Raw genomic sequence first — 16271 nt, forward strand, 5'->3', positions numbered from 1 at the left:
GAGAGGCGGGGGCAGCTGCAGAAGGGCCCCGCGTAGCCCGGCCTCTCCAGGCCCTTCCGCAGCAGCTGGCCCTGCTCAGCCTCTGCCAGGCTGGGATAAATATGCTTAAAGGCTGCGTTTGCCCTCAGTATTCATGACAAAATACTTTAATGTTGCCTTCTCCGCAGCAAGGCCTGGAGAGCTTCACGGAAGTTATAATATCTTAAACGTTTATGCAGTGCCTGCGGGTAATAACTTTACTGTAATTTTCTGAAGATTCATTATCCCAACTCTTAATTCATTATAATAGCCTTTATGAAATATATAGAAATCAACGTTTTCTTGTGTTTTCTTATTTGCACAGTGTGAGAGATTCATTGCTCTGCTTTAATTTGTTTCATGGGGTGCGTTTGAGTGCATTCCATACAGTGCCGTTATTGAATTTCTGTGACTGTCATTATATAGCCATACAACCTTTAGGAACTCATATTCTGAGCTTCCCAGTTCTGTCATCTGCTTCACATTTAAGAATTGACATAATTAGCTGCTTCAGAGTCACAAGGATAGTACCAGAAAAAGAGAACCTCAAAGAGCAGAGTCAAGTTAAACATGGCTAGGGCCAAAGAGCACAGGAAGTCAAGGAAATAAAGTTTTAAGGTGATTATTGTATTATTTCTCTGTTTCCTTTAAACTGTTTTTACATCTGAGTGATCTGCTTCATAAAATGTTGCTTCCACGATTTTATCTTTTCTCCTGCATTGCAGCAGGTAGTCGGCCGGTCGAGCGCTGTGTAATTTGCGTGCCTGATCAATCTGCCCCGTGAACCCGCCGCCTTCCTTACGTGCCATGAATCTGTCCACGTAGCTTCAGTGGCGCAAATGCGGGGGGAAGAATATTCCTTCTTTTCTGTTGTCCTCATTCTTGCTTTAATATCTTTGAAATAGTTGTTATTACTATTTCAGGTGCTTTGCTGGTCTCTTCTTTCCCTTCACTACCCTGACCAATGCTATCGCCCTTGAATATTGCACTGTTGCTTGCTTATAGGCTTAAGTAACGGTATTAGAGCTGGTTTTAAGCACCCTGAGTGTATATTTGGACTGCTGAAGATCATCTAGTATTGTTGCCCACTGTTACCACTGCCCCAGATTGTCATTGTCGTTGCTAACCCATCCCGGAACAAGCCGGTGACGCCGGTGATGCCGTATTTTAGGTGATGCCGTATTTTAGTGATACGAAGCCACCGTTTTATGGTGATGTCACACAGCGCCCGCGCGGCGCTCCGGGTGGATGCAGGCCTTGTATTGGAAGCTGTAAATCCTCCCGGGGTAGGGATTTGGGAGTAATTGTGTAAAGGTTTTACAAAAGTCTCAATCTGCTGGTTTCCTGCCGCAAGTTGATTATTCTCCCCCTCGCTGCAGGGCTCCGGGGGGAGCTCAGCGGTGCCCGCGCTGGCTGCCACCAGCCCCGCGTGGCACCCACGGGCCCCTGCCACCCCCAGCGCTCCGCGTGCAAGCACTTCCCCAGGCCCCTCCACAGCCTTTTATAACCCCTTTCAGCATTTCCCTGCACCTTTCCAGTGCATAGCACGCTTGCTTTTGTTGTAGTGGTTTTCATTATTATACATCCAAAATGCCTTATTAATTTTTTATAGCGCTTAAAAGTCTAAGGGCTTTTCGTTGCTCTGGTGGGAGGTGGGGGACGGTTGCCTTTCTATTTTATATACCCAATGTTTTGGTTTTCAGAATGATTTTGAAGATGGTGTTTACAATATCGCATTTATTCTTGCTGGTGCTGTCGCTTTACAAAGTGGGCAGCAGTTTTTAATACAGGCACTGGATTCATGCTGACTTAAAATGACCCTGTCACATGCGAGAGCAAATCAGATTGTTGCTGTTAATGAGCTTTTCAATTTACTATTCAGTGGATCAGATAAGTGGATTTAAGAGGTAATGATCCTGCTTAGCACTCAAGCGGGGCTGTCAGATCCTAGTAGTTGTGGGAAATCCCCAGGGACAAAAGCGTTGACACAGTTCTTGATGGGATAATGGGAATCAAAGCTAATGGATGATAAAAGGAGGAGTAAGAGTTACAAGGATAATTGTGGATTAAAGCACTGCTCTTTGTCAACACTGGCTGCTGTTTTAGCATTTTATTCGTTGAACTCTGGTGTGGGAGAGCCGCGTTTGACAACAGAGCCCGGTGCTGCACAACATTCCCCCCTTCCTCCCCCTCCTTGGCTGTTACAAAAAGGAAATATCTAAAAGTCAACCTGAATTTTTATGCACCTCGCCGCATCTTTTTCAAATACAGAGATTAAAAATTTGCTGAGTTTTCAGGTGGCACAGCATTTCTGTACCTCACTACTTAAAAGTAAAATAGCAGAGGATTTTTTTCTTAGTAGTTTAATGTTATTGTAATTATGCTTAATTATTATAAAAGATAACATCGAATTTACAGTGTGAGTATAATATTTCGCAAAGTTTGTATGATTGTGCTACATAATACAAAGATTTTCATATTTTGGTTATGCCTCACTAGGAATTTTGTCACAATAAGTTACATTGACATAATATAAAAGGTGATATTTTAGCTTCAATGTTAAGGTATTCTTGATTGTGGTGCAAATTGTGGTTGTAGTATTTATTTTCTGATGCATTTATTAAACTCGGATTTAAAGCTAGAGTCTTTCAGGTATAAAAATACAATTGTATTGACTTTGCCGTGGATACGTAGAATACTGCTGGTTTGGTTTTTAAGCAAAGCATCACCAGACAGAAGGAAGTTGGCAGAGCCAAGTTTAGATACAACTGGATAGCACTGAGTTATGTGACGTTCATGGAAATTAGTGTGGAATATGTAACGTTTTGAGCAAAATTGACAGCTAGATGGCACCAGGCTTTCACCACTGGGCAACCCTGACTGCGTGTGCTCTGATTTATCAGACCTTCGTGGTACTTGGCTGGATCACGCAGTATGGGAGCATTATATATAACCCGTGGTGTTTGCCTTGGTGTCACTGGAGGTTGAAATGACTGAAAAGAAAAGCACTGGCTGGTGGATCTGTGTTGAGCCCTGTCTGAAGCAAAATAGCAGCGTCACTTTAGGTCGGGATTCAATGCGTTAAGAGAGCATTGCAAAGAAATTTTGCAGAACATCTCTTTGGTTCCTGAAACAAATCGATTTTATCCAACTGCATGTGTTTATGCAAACTAAACGTTTGGCTACTAAAGCTATCAAAAATTATGAAGACTACATAGTAAGTTTTAATTAAATTTTAAGTGTCTTGATTATTTGTCACTGCATTGTAACAGCATTTTAATCCGTTAGGTAGGGTACAGGCAAAACTTGGCTAGTCAGATATGCTTTCGAGCTGAAATAAAGCAAGAAAGTTGTAACAGCAAATTCCTTGGCCGCCAAAACACAAAACTGGAAGCATGAAGAGTGTAAGTCACCAGTATTTACGATTGGCAGTGCAGCAACCGGCAACTTGGCGGGGTGGAAACACATTCCACTGAGGACAGAGAGCAAAAGAAGAATGTTTTCTTCATCCCTTGCAACTTTTTATTAAACATTTTGTTTAACAGAGACTGTTTTGCTCTCTGAACCACAAAATGAGTTTAATTTGGACTAGTTATTGCTTCTTTATGGGAAGAAATGTATGCAAGGCTGAGTAACAATCTGTCAGCTTCAAGTGCACCAAGCGTTGCCTTAGACGGCCGAAGTCATCTCTCACAAATGCTTTAGCTACACTGGATGGGCAAACATTGATGCCTTTAGTCTTCTGCAAAAGCAGAATAGGGAAGGTTTTAGAATAAGTGGAAATGTTGGTATTTGCAAATGTCTATAATATGTTACTGTTAAAATGTTTATTTCCAGGTGTATGCCCGAATGTCAGAAGTCTTAGGAATAACAGATGACAACCATGTTCTAGAAACATTTATGACAAAAATGTGAGTTTGTGCTTGGGTTCTATAATGTATGTATTTCATTTTATCTTTAATGTTTACACAAAATCCAAGTTTTATTTTATGTCATTAAGTTTGTCCTTAGCTAGAAAAAGAAATGTTTTTTTTTTTTTTTATAAATTTCAGATATTTAAAGTTAGGGATAACCATTTCCCTATCTTATTTTGAGAAGCCCCTGCAGGCTCCTAAGCACGCGCTTGCCACGGGGCACGGCCACCACGGTGCCCGGCTCGCCCTGGGAATGGCTTGCGGGAGAGCAGGGCTGGGATTTCAGGCTGCTCCCAGCAACACTCCTGGCAAAAGCTGTTCCCCCCCTTCCCCAGCTTATTCTGGAACCTTCAGATGCTGGTAGAATTGGTGGTGAAGCTCCTTGGTAATTCATGATGGAGAACTGATCCAAGATAAGGTTCCTTGGCTTTGAAGGGTTTTGTTTGTTTGGGGTGTTTGGAGAGGGTTGATTTGAACTCTGATCTACTCTCCTCTCTGATTCATAACGTGTTTACCTCAAACATTTCCTAATGCAACCGTAAGGGTGGCAGAAGTAGGAAAATGAATAAGCTGAGGTCAACGGGAACTGTATAAGCCAACTAAGCTTCCAAGAGACATGTCCTTGGAGCAACAAGTTGAATCCCATAGAACAGGAATGGAAAGTACTTTGCATCTTTGTGTCTTAGGCTGCTAGGCCTTCTCCTTTTTCTGTACCCATAAAAGAATCAGGAAAAATAGCAATGCAAGCTAGCATCACCTGTTTGCTCCTTGGCAAGAGCTCTTCCGTTTCTGGCTGCCCAAACACATGTCAAAGGAGGACAGTAGCAAAGAGCTTTTTTGTTGTGAGCCTTTAATTTTCCAAGAGCTCTGGCAGAATTTGCTTTCTCAGAAATACAGATTCACAAAGAGGAGTTGGAGAAAATTAAGATGCACTTGCAGATCTACCAGCTGTGAGATTTGATAGAGTTCCTACTGAGTAGAAGAGGGTTCCCCTGAATGAGTTTTACTTCAGAAGCACAGCACGATGGTTCCTCTAAAACATTACAAATATCCACTGAAAAAAAACCAGTCTTCAGGAGACCCTTGATTTTGCACCTACCTGGAGAAAGAGAAGCCCAGGCAGAGACATTGTCTCTTTATTCCGTATCCTGGCATTAACCTCACTTCCTCTACATCTGACTTAGAAGGCCTTGAAGTACCTTCAGTAGAGTTTGTCCTGCCAGGGAAGCGGCTCTGCTGGTGTTGCCCGGTTAACCGTGACCTGTTCACACAGTATTGAACGCAACTTGTCTTGTGCTACCGTGACTACCACCCTTGAGAAGGCAGAACAAACAAGACAAGGTTGTTCTCTGATATGACTTAACTTTTCTGGAGAAAACAAGGCATAAACACTTCCCTTGCTCCCCACTAGAAGCCTAGTGTTATATCTTGCCTTAGGAAAAATGATCATACCCATCAGACGGTGGGATTTATTTGGAGCATGCTCCATAGGCCGGGAAATGGAGGGAGATGAATGGGAAAATATTGATGGACACTTGCTGTGCAGTTAGTGCAAGCAGTTTGTGCCTTGGTGTTGCACAGCTGGGCTTTGTTTTGTGGTGCCGAGGTGTGCTGAAACCAAACGAGCAAGTTAAAAAAGAGGGAAAGGAGGCTGTTATTCAGGGATTGGATGCATCCGTTTGTTTCCTTTTTTCCTACCTGTTGCTGCCACTGAGAGGAAATTCCTGTTCCTTTGCTGACTGAGGAAATAGCAGTGTATCATGTTACAAGTTGCACGATAGGTGCTGCGTGTGGTTAGTGTAGAGGGGGGCTGTGTTTGCACAACTGCTGTAACTTAAGAACAAAACATAGTTAGCATTTTAGTGTTACATGTTTAAAGAAAGATGACAAAGCAGAAAAGATCGCTGCTGGTTTTTAGATTACAGATGCCATTTTCTCTTCCTTTGTGGTTTAATATATTTTTGCAAAAACATGCAGCTTATGAATTGCTCATTGATTAGATGGAAGATAATGTTTGTCACTGAATGTTACGGCTTGAATCGGCAGGCAGTACCTTTAAGAGTTGGCTGTGAAACTGTTGTCTAAACACTCATGTTTGTCTCAGTTTAAAAAACGAAACAACAACTAGCTTCTCACTGATGATGATAACGTGCCAGTTGGAAAGTCTGGGTATGAAACAATAACATACTGAAATGTAATCCAAAAATAGGGCCTGCTGGGTCAGTTCAGTCTGGAAACATTTTGGTTGCTTTATGACTGAGGCTATATGAGGCTATATGACTGAGCACATTCATGGGGAGATACAGATGAGGGGCAGAATAAATGGCTGCTGTGAGACCAAGTCACCTTTTTCTTCTGTGAATGCAGTCAGTATTTTTAACCATGCTCTTCTTTTAGGAAGCCACTAGTCTGCTGTTTTGGCTCGCCCTTCAGCTCCATTTTTTCCTCTCTATGTTTAAGTAGTCCAAGTTAGACATACATTTTTACTTAAGATTAAGCTGAAAAGAAGTGCTAGGGAATTTTCAGTGTGAGCACGCTTGCTGAAATGGTGGTATGTTCATCTAGCTACGGCACAAAAATATTTGAGATACTATAGTTTCTGTCCTAAAATATTTTTGGCAGGTAGTTTTTCATAGCAAAATGTGCTGGCAAAGGTACTTTTACTGTGATCTAATGTTGAATGATCAAAGATAATATTGAGTAATTTCCTTTTATTATGCTATTAAAAAAGATAATAAAGGATGCTCTTGGAGAAAACACTTCATAGTTGGCTAGTGAAGTCAACATAGCAGTTGAATTTGTAGTGGTCAAACAAGCTGCAGTCTAGCAGGACCCAGTGAGCTTTCTGTTCCGCTCTTAGGGAACTTAACCCTTTTTTTCCTGATACCTTCCTGTCTGACACACGAAGTTTCCAATTTCCTGAAGTCTGATGCGAGTTCCGTAGTGTTTAGGCAGGTGAAAGACATCCTGCCTTAGCTTCTGACCACATTGATTGAACACACTGTTAAGCTATCTTTCCCCACATCTGGGTTGTCAGGAGCTCATTTGTGTGTATCTTTAATCTGTTCTTTTGATTTCATTAGTAGCAGCTTTGCAGCAGAGGATTGATCATTAGTGTAAGTGAGATTTTTCATTAATAGAGAACAATTTGAAATAATTGTTGTGTCTGCTGTTAGCTGCGGTAGCCACTGATCAGCTTGTGGATTAAAGGTTGTGTTAAATAGATATTCTTCAATGTACGGAATTAGTCTGCTGAGAATCACCAGCATAATAAGTGTCCTTTAGACCTTCTGACTATAGTTTAAGTAGTACTGTCACATCAGATCGTAAACCTTGTGTCATTTTTCCATTGGAAGTTAATGAAATGTGCCCTGTACTGAGCTCCTGTTAAACCGTGCAGTTTTGTGCAGTCAGAAATATCCATTAATGGCTTTATTTTCAGAATAGCCTTACTTTTTATAGACCATCTCTTGTAGTCTCCACCATCTTTGCTAGCTCTGACCATACATTGAAAAGTGGATGTGTGGCAGGAGAAATGGTGATGGGAAGAAAACCGTCTGGTTTCTCGATCTGACGGGATGCGGAACATCTCAAACTTTCTATGTTCAGCAAAACACAGTTTTGGAGCAACAGTAGAGCGAGTTCAAGGAGGGAGAAGCTGAGAGATGTCACATAAGGATGAAGCTAGACAAGAGTGAGCAATGGATTTTGAAAGAGCTGTGAGAGCTCCAGATGGATGATGAGATTCTGGAGGAGGACAGTGATTTAGGATGTGTCTCCCTGTCTCCTTGAACATTCTCCTAATTAGTCTGTTGCACTGGGGCACTGGTTTCCTTCTGTTTGTACAGAATTCTCTCTCCTTGTCACCCCTGCTTTAGTTACACAATATTTGCTTAAATTGTTAATGTTTTTAGTCTTGACTTAAAAAAAGAGGAGAAACATAAGTGAATGGTGGATATCTAAAGTTTTTTCTCTTTTTTATATGATAATTATTTCACTCTAGTAGATGCACACAGGCATACTTGCATAGAGATATATTTCACGTCACTGTTTAAATTCTAGATATACATGAAAAGTCTGGATCTGCGAATCTAAAACTTGGCACAAACTAAAACTTGGCACTTTTATTCATGAAGGTGTGTGCATTTTTTAACTGTTCACCTTTGTCCTGCTGTAATGAAAAGTATATATCCAATCACTGTCATTGAGCCACAGAGAGCTTTCATTGTAAATGATGATAATCTACAAGAAATAATTAAAACATGACTGTACAGAGCCCTCTTGCCAACAAATTGCTATCTTTGTTATTACTGAAGCGTAAGTACCACATAAGAGATTTTCAAAGTCTTTTTAAGGGATTTAGCTCCCCATTTTTCTTGCATTTTAATGGGAATTGGGTAACAGACACCTGAGGCAACTTTGAAAGTTCAGTTTAAAATGTATGATTTTTATCTTTTTTTACTGCAAGTATGTCTGTAATATCCTTAACTTGAGATCAAGACTATTCCTAAAATGGTTCAGGCTTTGCAGTTGTCTTAGATTTAATTCATGTCATCCAAAACAGAAATTTCCAAATAAGTGCATATTCATCTGTCATGTTTTCTCATAAATGAGAGAACTCACATGTCTTGCAGGAAAAAAAATATGTAAACTTGCAAGTCATGCAGTTTTGTGAAGGTTTTTGCTGTCCCTGATTTAATTATTTAACACAAAACTGCCCAAACTTGCGGTCGCACAGCGATGCGATGCCGTCTCTTGTGGCTGGATAGAGCAGTGTGTTTTGCAGCAGGTTCTTCCTCTCCTCACCAAACCTGCCGTGCAGGAGAGGTGTGGCAATCCGTGCGTGGGCAGTGGATGAGGGATTCCTCAGGGTTCTTGGGATAACCCACCTGGACATTGCTGTTGGGAGACCAGATTCCAGGCCTGCTAGAAAGGGGGCGGATGACTTTTTGGGGCATTTACCAATGAATGGCCTCTTAGCAATATGTGAGCACTTTGCCGTACGATGGTAAATGAAGAAGATGCCCACCATGAACGTAACCAAAGGGGCTTCCTCTCTCCCTACTGTACTCCGAGCCCAGAAATCTTCTCCCATTTGTATTTTCACTTTTCTTATATCTTTATAATGTGCTCTCTACTTACATATGTGTTTGTGAATTTAGCAGTGCCATTGCTTTTTGATGCAGCATTTGTTTTCTGTGACCCATTTGACACTTCATGATTAGGTGCTTTGATGCTGGTTCATTTGGCTTGTGTTTTTTTAACTCAGTAAGCTCCTGCTCAGAGAGGACACTTGGATGAAGTGCTGTCTTGCACTTGCAGGGAGCTCTCAGTTTTTCTCTTCTCTGGCTCCTTGGCTTCTCTTACTCGTATAGTCAAAAACTGCTCTCTGTATTCTTAGTTTCCTCTCTTGATCTTTACATATTTTCTTAGATGCTTACATGTTTTGTACAATCTTACTTAAAATATTCTGTTATCTGTCTGTCTTGCATATTGCATGATCTTAAAAAGGCAAAAACAAAACTGGAAATTGCTAGGATTGTAATTGAAATTTTTTAACCTCTCTTTACTCACGAGTAATTCTTACCCTTTTGTATTATTACTGCATCTTTCACCATCCAAATACATATGTAGCTGAAAGAAAAGAGATATTAAAGTGCTGTGAAATGTTGAGGACGTTTTGTTGTTCAGATTGTTTTTGTTATTTCATGCTGTCACTGTGACTTCTTGTTTTTCTCTAAATGTCTAATATTTAGCTTGAACAACAAGGATTTTGCTCTTTTGCAAAATAGCCTTTTTATGATTTTGGTATTGATGTCAAATCTGGATAGTCCAAATTCATTTTTATTGCCTTGTATGGTATATACTTGTTAAGGATTTAGTGCAACTATAAACATCTTCAGAACTCCCCGTAGTAGGGATAAACTGTGAATTATGGACTTGCTAGAACGGGCTATTTCTTTAAGGCAATCTGAACCTTTGTGGTGCTTCATAGAGATTTTATAAAGTAAATCAATGTTTGTTTGGAGATCTAAATTGAGGCATACTGCTTTGGTAATTGCATTGTTATTTGCCTTTTCCTGTGCAAATAATACTAAGCACTTAGATGCAATAAACTGCATTCTGGAGCTTGTAACTTCCTAAAAAAGGGATTTAGTTTATCTGGCATAGTACATTCCTTAGCCTATGAATATGTAAAAGGCAGCAATAAGCAGCGCTGCTTTTAAGGCGTTTAGTGTTCTCGGTTCTTTATTCCTCAAATGGAAGCTCTGCTTGCCTGGCGGTCTCAGTAGCTGGTGCTCGATACGTGTCTCACGTCCTGGCCTTGCGCTACCAGCTCTGGCAGTGTAAGGTCTGTATCACCGTGCACGTCCTACAGAGGAGGAGAGTGAGGCATGCAAATGGCAAGATGCTTGTTCATCACCCAGCAGCTGGAGATGTCCCCTAGCTGTTTGCTGTGGGGTTTTTTTGTTGATTTATTTTATTTTTGCAAAGACGAGTGCTTCCCAAGGCTGTGCTGGCCCGGCTTTGCTTCTCCACCCGCCCGCAGCACCAGAGCCCTGTGAAGCTCTTTCACACAACATCATCTCCCAGTCTGGAGGAAGAGGAGCTTTAAGATACCTTTGCACGACTTAAAACAGCACTCAAGGAATGCGTCTTGGTCAGAGTAGGCCCCAGCATTGTGCAGTTGCTAGCTGGAAGAGAGGACACACCTGCAGTGGGAATTCCAATGGGAATGTAGGGATGTAGCGTGGTCAGGTAGGAAGAGATTTAGAAAGGCTCAGGCGTAAAGGAGGTTGCAAAGAGGATACAACTCTGCGGAAAGGTTTGTTGGTATTTGAAGAAGCCCAAGGAAGTATCCAGCCTTATTTAACAGGAGTAAAAAAAAAGTGAGAAGGCTGAAGTCTTTAATGTCTGCTTTGCTTCCTTCTTCTCTAAAGGAAAAAGATTGATTTTGGCCAGATACTCTAAGTAAATTAATGTAAACTATGAAATAAGAGCAAAGGTAGAGAAACAGGCATCAGATATGTTGTAAGGCCTGATGAAATTCATCCTTAAATACTAAAGGAACTGGTGAAAGTGGTTTTTTGAATCATTTGTAATTCTTTTTGAGCACTTAACAAGCGATGGTGGATGTCCCAGAAGAATAGGGCAAACATAGTAACTCTCTTGCCAAAAAGGGAAATAGGAGAAGGGCAGGTTGTTACGGGCCAATCAGCCCATTTTAGATTCTCAAAGGAATATTAGAAAAAATGTGCTGGTAGTCAGCTTTACAGGAACCTGGTGTGTAATTAAGTGTTAAATGCATTTGGGCTGCTTCTGGACTTTGGTTTCTTCTTTGGACTCCCTGCCTGGAGTTCAAGGGAAGCAGCAAATATCAGATCTTTGGACCTCAGTAATACTGTTGCCACAGACCTGTGGGACATTCCTGTAGCAACACTGGGATATGACAGACTGCACGAACAGTGGCTCTTAACTTTTATTGTAACCACCACTCACCTGAGAAAAAAAGCTGTTGTTAGAGTGTACCAGCTTCCCTTCACCCCTTTCATGTGAGGGCTACTGCCACCTCTTCACTTACCTGGTAGGTGAACACAAGCCACCTACCACCCCTGCACGGTGTTAGCTGCGGGATTTCACTGAGATGTTCACTACAGTATTTTGTTTTCAGAGCTGGGCCCGTGTTTCACATGATGTTCCCCAAGGACTGCGGCTAAGTCTGGCGTCTTAATTTCTGACGGGGTCAATTAACTGGGGAACAGCCTTGCAAAATGCACGTGCCAGGGAGGAGCTGCATGTAGGGAGCTGCAGTAGCTCCTACGTAGCTTGGCTTTAGTTGAGCATTGGTGTAACACCATGTAAGGGAAGAGAGAAAATAGGGGTTAATATGAGAACTGTAAGGTACAACTTCACTGGGAGTGATCACCATCTTAGTGAATGTAGCTATTAGTTTTTCTGTGCCCCATTTCTCCCATGCTTAAGGGAAATAATAACTGTTTTTCCTCTCATGAAGAACAGAGTAGATAAATACTACAGAAGCCAAGTGGTCAGATGTTGAAAGCAAGCGAGACATCTATATGGTTAAGCTTCAGTTAGTTTAGTTTATGGGATATGGTGAAAGAGTATCGATAGGAGGTTTTTTTTAATGATTATATTTGTAACAGGATTATAAAATGTTTGAATTCCTTGTTGAGACACAGATTATCTGCCATATTTTTAGAGTCTCTCTCTCATTGAAGAAAATTCCCTAAAATGCATCACAAATATATTTTCATAATATAATGCTTTACTACTGAAAAAAGATGTTAAATCTTTTTTTTTTTTTTTTTTTTCCTAGTGTTACAAACCTCAAATACCGGGGAAGATGCGAGCCTGTGATTTCAAGAACTCTTCAGTTTCTGAATGATCTTTCTGTCGGATATCCTTTTGATTGTGTACAACATATCATACTTGAAAACAACAGGATGAAAATTAATATGCACTATTTATCTTTGTTGTTTCAATAGCCACGTTCTAAAACCACTGAGGATGTTGATATCTAGCCACTTTATCTTTTCCTGTGCGTAGTTGCTGTGTTTTTTGAAAGCTGATTTCCACCTACTTCTTATCTGCAAGAGAAATCGTATAACTAGGGGCTTGCAGTCATCTGTCCCATTCATAATGTTCTTGGCGTGTGCAGCAGTGGTGAGTCCAACAGCATTATGAGCAGGACTCATTTTATAAACACTTGCAAACACGATTGGTTCTGCTTTGAGTTTGAGGTCAGCTAAGATAGGGGGCATGGGCTAGAATATGCTTTATCCTTGCCCAAGTGCAAGGTCCTTGCTGATAAAACAGACACGATCTTACATGCAGATTTTTGCTCGAGTTCAAGGATTTTTGTGATTTTTTTTTTCCCAAAACAGGGATATTAGCTTACTCTGTTGCAAACTTCTTGTGTCTTGCTCTGATGTTATGTAGCCTAATTTGGAGTAGAGTGATGGCTCTTTGAAGTTTCAATGAATTGAACAAGAACATGGTTTTTGTAATTATTTTTATTGTGACAGAATATTTAATGGTATACTGTGGAAAATAAAACACTGTTATATGAGCTCATGAAAATATTCAATATTGAAATCCTTTGCTGTTTTAAAATAAGTACAGCTCTCCAGTCATTTTCTGGAAGAGATTAATTGTTAGACAAGTAGAGAGGAAAGTAGTTTGAATAGGACAATTGATATCATTGTATTTCTCCCTAGAACTCAGATTATATTAATTTAATGTATTTCCATGTGCTGAATGATGACGATGGCTTTCCACATTCCGTAAGTGAATTTCATTTAATGAAAGTCATGTGATAGGCGCTTGTATATGTTTGCTTAAAATACCATTAAACAACTAACTTGAGATATTTTAAATATGCATGTCTTTTTGTTAGCATCTCAACAGAAGGATAGGACATATATGAAAGTCAAACATTGCTGAAGAATTTGGCAAAAAAGAAGGGGAGTCATATTTCATTAATATTAATACATTAATAAGATATAAAAGGCACTAGTGAGAACTCTCCTCTTTTACAAGATATACTTATTATTTCAGTAGGGATCAAGGTAGAAAAATAACCAAGAAATTGAAGATGGTGCCCCTAACTTTGTGTTTAACTAATTATTCATGTGTGGATATAAGGGATGGAGTTATCAGCCTCATGTTACTACTGTGGTGGCCTTCAGAGCCTCCTGGTCACAAAAAAGGGGGTCAACATAAACTACTGATGCTGCGAATACTTTGCCAATGCTGTAATATCTTGGTAATTTTGGTTTTCAAATTGCTCAGATTATATTTGCAGTAAATGAATGTCTGCTCATGCAATAAATATAATATCAGGACATAGAAGAAAAGTGAAAAAAATAGATATTTAGTAACCCAAGATCTCCCAAAGAGGGGAGTTGTTATAGAAATTGGGGTCTTTGCTTTGCAGAAACTTGCTAACTGTTGCAAGAGCAGCTTCAGGCCTGTATGCATAGTAAGCATGTAAAAGCAGCAGTGCCTTCATAAGTATATGTCTGAAACCCGTGTGACACGTTTAAAGACAAGCAAAAAGAGATTAACTAAAAACATAAATACCCAAACTGTATTCAATTACTTTGCAATGGAAATACTTCAAACAAAAATTGCGAGAACGGTAGCTTTGCTGCTTAGTTGGGTGGGGTTGTACAGAGAGCTTTAATGCTGCTTCGCTTCACCGTGATGTTGTATTAGTTAAGTTCAAAATTGTGTTCCCTGGCAAACCATAAAAGATTTCAGAAGTATTAGACACCCACTTTTGTGCTGGAATTTAATATGCAACTTTTTATTGGAAAATAATCGTCCTTGTCTGGCAAAATCCACCATGCAATATTTCTGTTAGTAGGCATAATGCAATAAAGACAGGGAGGGCTATTTATCACTACAAATTTTGAGGATTTCAGGATTCTTTTTATTATTTTAATATATTTCTTTGGTATTAAATCAGAAAAATGATAAATTACACCTGTCGAGGCTGTTTTTCCTTTTTTCCAGAAAATGATGTACAACCCAATTTCACTGGTCATTTTGGCTTTTAAAGATATGTATTTTTTTCCCTATAAAAAACTCTACCAATAGTTTTTTCTTTTTTTAATAATAATACTGAAGTACTTTTTATTTCAAACATATGAAGTAGTTTATAACTACTTCCTGGCATTGCAAACTTTGGCCTTTTCACATTATATTATTCTTTTTTAGAAAGGCATTAAGTATACATTGCTTTGAACGAAGCAGTGTATTTTTAAGACAGTGGATCCAATAGATCAATTTTCAGTATTTGATATAGATTAAACCGGGGCAAGCCTGAAAGGTTAAAATAATAATTTACTAATTCTGTACTTGTCCTATGTGTAAGTGCAGACCTCTCCAAACTCTCTTTGAAATTGTCATTTTTGGATTTTGCATGTATCAAAATCTGCTTTTTTCCCCCTAAAGGATAATCTGCATTTAAAACCATAATTCCAGTAACTAGACTGTATAAGAGAGGGGGAAAAAAGGAAAAATATATATATATATAAAACGTTACTAACAACAAAGGCAACAAATGATTGGAGCTGGTGTCATGGTTTACATTCCTTTCACAATTATTCCAGGTTTGCATATTTCGAAATATATTAGCCCAATTTGATTTCAAAGCTCAGTTATTTGAATTATAAATCATTATGTCCCTCCTAGCTGATCAGTCGTGAAAGATCTTTGAATTCATTTACATAATGGAATGTGTTAGTCGTTCCTTTATGTCTTTGAAGCCATAGAGCTCCCTCATGCATGTTTAGTTCTTTCTAATAATTAACTTTTCCACTGTATATTTTTGTAGCACCATAACTACAGTTTCCTTGTTATTTTTTGCAGTAACTGGATTTAAAATACTCTCTCTCTCTAATTTTTCATCCGTCCGCTTATTATCCTTTTAATGTTATAAAAGGCACTCTCTCGTAACAGGAACAAACTATGTAGCTTTGCAGTATAAAAAATGGTAATGAAATGTCAAATGCTATAGACTGACAAAGGAACATCGTCTTAAAAATAGATTAGAAGATTTTCCAGCAGCAGCTCTAAAACCTATTCATGTCCTTTTAACTGTTTAAAAAGACGTTAATCCATTTAAAATGAAAAGGGAAATTGTTTGCATGTGTAAAAGTAATCCAGCCCTTCAGTCATGTATATTAAGGTGTTGGAGTGAAACACTCAGGTTGAAACAGGTAAAGGGGTTGGGGTCAAGTCATTTTCCTGTGTTTGAGCATGACTGAATCGCTGCCGTGCAGCCCAATCACCTACTGTCTTCTCCTGAAGAACTTGCCCCGGTGCCAAGGAGCAAGTGCTCAGTGCACAAGGCAAATGAGTCCTGTTCCTGCTACGACTCATAGCGTGCCCAAGCCCGTGGCTTGTTTCTTCACCTGATGTTTTCAGTGATACTCTCTGCTTTTTAATATTTTTCCAAGGCCTTCCTCAGTGAATGAGCATACTTGGATATCCCAAAGCCGTCAATAGCTTCAGTTTACAGATGTGCAGCTGAGTTGGAGAGGAATTTAATTGACTTGTTCAAAGTCATAGAGCAAATTTATGTCAATGAAAGGAGAAAGAGAAGTCAGCAAATCCAGGTCATTGCTTCAGTCGCTCTCTCTTCCAGTGGTAACAGTTGAAAATTCCCTGCTGTGTACCTCCTTGTTACATGCTTTGCTCTGGTTCTGTTGCTTTGTATATTCTTAAGAGGTTTTCATTCACTCTTTTTTATACACCAGGACATAGTATGTTTTAGCATTTAACAGCATTTAGTGTCTGTGCGTAATATAT

The 16271-nt window shown here is 39.6% G+C and overlaps 1 protein-coding gene across 1 annotated transcript in view; it reads left to right on the forward strand.

The window, feature by feature from the left end:
• The window catches only part of RANBP17 (RAN binding protein 17), a 136084-nt gene that overhangs the window by 69763 nt on the left and 50050 nt on the right, over positions 1-16271 (forward strand). Inside the window, exons 15-16 of the mRNA XM_088522626.1 lie at positions 3856-3929; positions 12271-12344. Coding sequence (XP_088378752.1) covers positions 3856-3929; positions 12271-12344 — 148 coding nt within the window. The remainder of the gene's footprint in view (positions 1-3855; positions 3930-12270; positions 12345-16271) is intronic.

Source organism: Tinamus guttatus, unplaced genomic scaffold, assembly GCF_059628265.1.
Source record: "Tinamus guttatus ecotype Peru unplaced genomic scaffold, ASM5962826v1 Tinamus_guttatus_pri_ptg000155l, whole genome shotgun sequence".
NCBI lineage: Eukaryota > Metazoa > Chordata > Aves > Tinamiformes > Tinamidae > Tinamus > Tinamus guttatus.